Consider the following 4,607-nt stretch of genomic DNA (forward strand, 5'->3'; position numbering starts at 1 on the left):
ATTGTCTTTGTACATTTCCAATTATATTAATACTAGTAACGAGTTTTATAATATCAATCATCATGGTAAGTAGAAAGGAAATTTGTTGGTGATTCATGTAGCTTACCTAAATATTTTACATACCAAAAATGATTATCGAGCTACATCCAATAACTAATCTAGATTGCTATATAAGATGACATTTGCCTATATCATGATAGTTTATTACACCTATTTAGTTATATTTCTTTAGATATCCATATAATCCAATACATTCTAAGTAGCATTATCCAAGACAAAATCAATTAGTATGCAATAGTTTTTTTATATAACATTTATTAAATATCATGTTCATAATACTGTATATGATAAATGTTATTTTTTATGTATATATTAGATGTATTATTTAATATGGAGGCATTAAGAGCAATAACCACACTTTGAAAAGGATTCAATAAGATGGGACACGTTTTTGCCAGCAATATACTTAATTTGTGTTGTAGTGAGTTTAAAGAAGTTGGCCTTTCAATGTTGCATCAGTAGATAATAAAATCGCTTTTTGTGATCAAGGACGTGTAGTTAGGGAGGTAGGTTCATACACGGGAGATTTAGGATTATCTATGAATATTCCTAACTTGTTTATAAGCTGGATTGTTTTTGGTGTTGACCCCTCTATAAGTGCTATAGACTTATCCACAAATTGTATGAGTTGGGATGATGTATATCTATCCACAAGTTAGGACAATTTTAAATATAGTTAAATTATATGTTTTAATGTTACAAGAATTATAAATTTAATTTAAATTTAATAAAATATTATATGAGTTAATTGTATTTAATTATGAATAGTGAATTTTAATAACTTTTAAATTGAGAAGTGTGTTCAACTATGAATTCTTGGTTTAAGTTTTATAACATAGAGTTGAGTTGAGAAGCTTATGCATATGATCCACAAAGATGTTACATGTGATTTCCTAAATATTTTCTAGATAGAGCTATTCTGTGTTTTTTATTTTGTGAATTTGAAAAAAAAAAAAAAAGGATCTTTTCCCTCGTGCTTCATTACGGGGCTGGGTCCAAACTTCGCCACGAGGCTCGATCGAAACCTCGCCCTTCAAACATGGGGCCCGGCCTCTAGCACTAATGCAAAGTATAGCTGTGATCATGAATATCATCAATTCGTTTCTTTTCATTATAGTATCGACTTAGATAACTGTTGCTAGTCATCTGATAAAGATCTTATTGCAAACCAAATTCAAGTGACAAAGAACTTACAGCTGTGACCTGAACTGAGTGAAATAATTATTAATTTAATTTGTTCATAAAAAGATCCTCTTAATTGGACCTGCAGACAAATCTAAAGAATAACCGTTCGTTCACTGCTCTCATTTATAATCGATGCAATTTATTGATTTTTCTACGTTCATCTATGCACACACACCATATATATGTATATCACGATGATCACATTAGCTGTTGTTGTAAGAACCAGATATTCTCTTCGTTCCACAGGCTTTGATCCAATGAGTCACCACCGCCTATGAAGCCATATCTTTCCTGCTCCACGCCTTGCATATCCACTCCATCCTGGCACCAACTCCAGGAACTAGAATCATTTTCCGGGCATAAACTAGACCCGTTTTGCATACTATCTGAATAGTACTGACCACAGGGTGGATTTTGATAATCAGTCAGGTCCGACCAGGGAGAAACCTGGGCATCCAAAGAGTCTGAAAAAGTACTACTGACCGATATGTCGGGCATGAAATCCGGATCTATCAAATCCGACCCGGATTCACTTGCAGTAACTGGGATATCAATCTGGCTGGAATAGTAAGTGGGAGGGCTGATGGTGGGTTGATCCATGGGAGATTCAGATTCTGCTCCTATTTTTTCAATTAGTTGGGGAATCCAAACGTAACGCATGGTGTCTCGAAATTGTTTGCTATTAACATCACATTTAAGCTGTTTTGCCTGCTTCTGAACTCTGGTCCTCCAGTAGTTTTTTATCTCATTGTCTGTTCTGCCTGGTAACATCTGCGCTATTTTCGACCACCTAAATTATTTCAAGCAGAATCCAATATTGATTAGAGTAAGCTTCATAACAGAACAAATTGTGTAATTATATCACATAAAGTACCCTAATATATATATATATATATATATATATACCTATTGCCCCAGCGAGAATGGAGTTGAAGAATCAGGAGCTGTTCTTTAAGAGTTATATTTCCACGTCTAACATTTGGGCGCAAGTAGTTTAACCATCTTAATCTGCAGCTTTTACCGGTCCGCTTCAGTCCTGCATATGTATAGTTATATATACTCTAATCAATCAGCACTAAAATCAATGAAGAACTGATAAAAATCTGTACTCCCGCGAAAATTATAATGCTTAGAAAAAACAAGTTCTATGTTTCATGTGCGATATTAACCTGCACAGCGAGCAGCAGAATTCCAGTGACCTTCTCCGTGGATGGAGATGTAATGAGCGAGTAAGGAGTCTTCTTCGATAGTCCAAGGTCCCTTCCTTATGCTCATACCCTGATCTTCACTTTGAGTTCCTGCATAACCATGCTTTCTTGCTTGAGCATCCATTTCCTTCTCTAATATAAAGAATTTAGCGAGAGAAGCACAATTGGAGTTTGAGTTCTGGGTTAGTATGCAAGAGAGGGAGGGGAGAGAGGATAGATTAGTTTCGAAGGGCAATTGACAGACAAGGAGGGAGTATTATATATATAGAGAGAGAGAGAGAGAATGCGGTTAAGAGGGGAATAAACTTAGAGCAAATTTAGTCTTACATAGCAACGCGTAATAGGCTATTTACACTGCATAGAAGAAATTTATTATTTTATATATTATAAAGTTTTTCTGAGTATTATTATATTTGGAGTTTGACCCTTTTGTCTTTTCAACATTTCAAAGACATACACACCACGCGAGTTGAAAGACATAGTATGAAGACCATGGTCCAAGGATGATCTCCTTTGCGAGTGAAGCTTTTCTAGGATGTCAAGATCATCCCCGTCCTTTATTTATTTGTTTATTTCTTGTTCTGTTTTCTTCAAGGTGCCTGAATGTCTTGGAATGTTTTGCAACATGTGACAGACCATGGTTTCAACGAGGATTATATATTTTGGGTGACCGGCCACTACCAAGCTACATAGCCTCTGGTGCTTTAAAATAGTACTACTCTTTTATTTATTTATTTTATTCCCCTGATCATCCTGTGGGCTCCATGAACAAACGGGATTGGCCCAAAAAATTGAGAAAGAAAAGTTTAGAAGCAGGTGAAACAAAGGGTTCCAGATGTTTACAGGGAAATGATCAGTTAATTATAACTCTAGTTGATACAGTTAATCAGGATTAATTAATTAATCGATCTTTATGTTTTTAATTATCTTTAATTAATGAAGGGGTTCCTAATGTTAACAAGGATTAAGCTATTGGATAATAATCTTAAATCCAACGATCCATATATGTTTTTTTAAAAAACTTTATCATATATCCTTAATATTTAAAATTAATTTTCACCCACGTTAATTTCCTTCAAGTCACATGTGAAAGGATGCTAATCACGTCATCGACATGGTTTTTTTTTAATATTATATATGAGAGATTAAATCTAGCTGGTCAAATAAATATATCACAATATCCTTCCATGGGTTGGATTTTCTAATTCAGACCATTTTGAGAAGAAATTAATTCAATTTGTCTGGTCATATTTTCTTATGACTTTTTTATATAAATTTAATTACTATCAATTTATTTTTATATATATATTTTTTATATTTGTCAATCCATCATTTTAAAAATATTTTCATTTAAATTAACAAAACTAGTAGACCATGGCAAATTCAAATTCAACATGATTAATTAGAACAAAATAATTTAACAAAATAATTTTTTTAAAAAAAAAAAGAAGGAGAAGAAAAATTGCCGCATTGTTAAAAATAATTTTTTATATACTTTTAAAAAATCAGGTTGGATTTAAGTTTTTTACATGAGTAATTTCATTAATTTAGCTAAAAATACCTATAAACAAATATGTTTAAGAATGATTCTATATTTAAAATAAGTTCGAAGCAATTAAATTTATTAAAGGATTTAAACCCTTGAATATAATGCATAAACTATCATTTGTTTATAATCCTTTTCTTTATCTTTTAGTCCCTAAATTTTCTTTGCATTTTAGAATTTTAGATTATAGTCAGAAAATAAAAAAAACAAGGATCACAATTAATATAAAAAAATAAAAATACTTTTTAAAAGGCCTTCAAGTTTCATATTATATATACTTTATCCTTGTGAATTAAGGTTTTTATATTTGATTGAAAACTTTATTTATATCACCTTTCAATCTCTAAATGTTAAGCCAAGAGAGATAAAATCACTATAAAAAAAATGAGAGAGAAAGTATATGATTGACTACATTCAACTATAAAAAAGGATAAAACTTGGTATATGTGGGTTTGTATTACATAAGTGAGTTCAATAAAAGTGGTTTTGCCCTTTAAATATGCTGAAAAAATAAATTGAAATTCATGGATTTTGTTTTGAGTTTTTGAATTAATTGACGAGTTCTTTAAAGTTAAAGATATCTTTTATAGTGTTTTTAAGATTTTTTC

General features: G+C 31.5%; 1 protein-coding gene across 1 annotated transcript; it reads right to left on the reverse strand.

The window, feature by feature from the left end:
* Positions 1-1,337: 1,337 nt before the first annotated feature.
* On the reverse strand, positions 1,338-2,812 carry LOC105109666 (transcription factor MYB108-like). Its single transcript, XM_011004444.1, has 3 exons — positions 2,415-2,812; positions 2,152-2,281; positions 1,338-2,035 (listed from the first exon to the last, which is right to left on the reverse strand). The coding sequence occupies exons 1-3, from the start codon at positions 2,575-2,577 to the stop codon at positions 1,444-1,446; spliced, it is 885 nt and encodes a 294-aa protein (XP_011002746.1). The 5' UTR covers positions 2,578-2,812; the 3' UTR covers positions 1,338-1,443.
* Between the last annotated feature and the right edge of the window lie 1,795 nt (positions 2,813-4,607).

Source organism: Populus euphratica, unplaced genomic scaffold (assembly GCF_000495115.2).
Source record: "Populus euphratica unplaced genomic scaffold, PopEup_1.0 scaffold225.1, whole genome shotgun sequence".
Lineage (NCBI taxonomy): Eukaryota > Viridiplantae > Streptophyta > Magnoliopsida > Malpighiales > Salicaceae > Populus > Populus euphratica.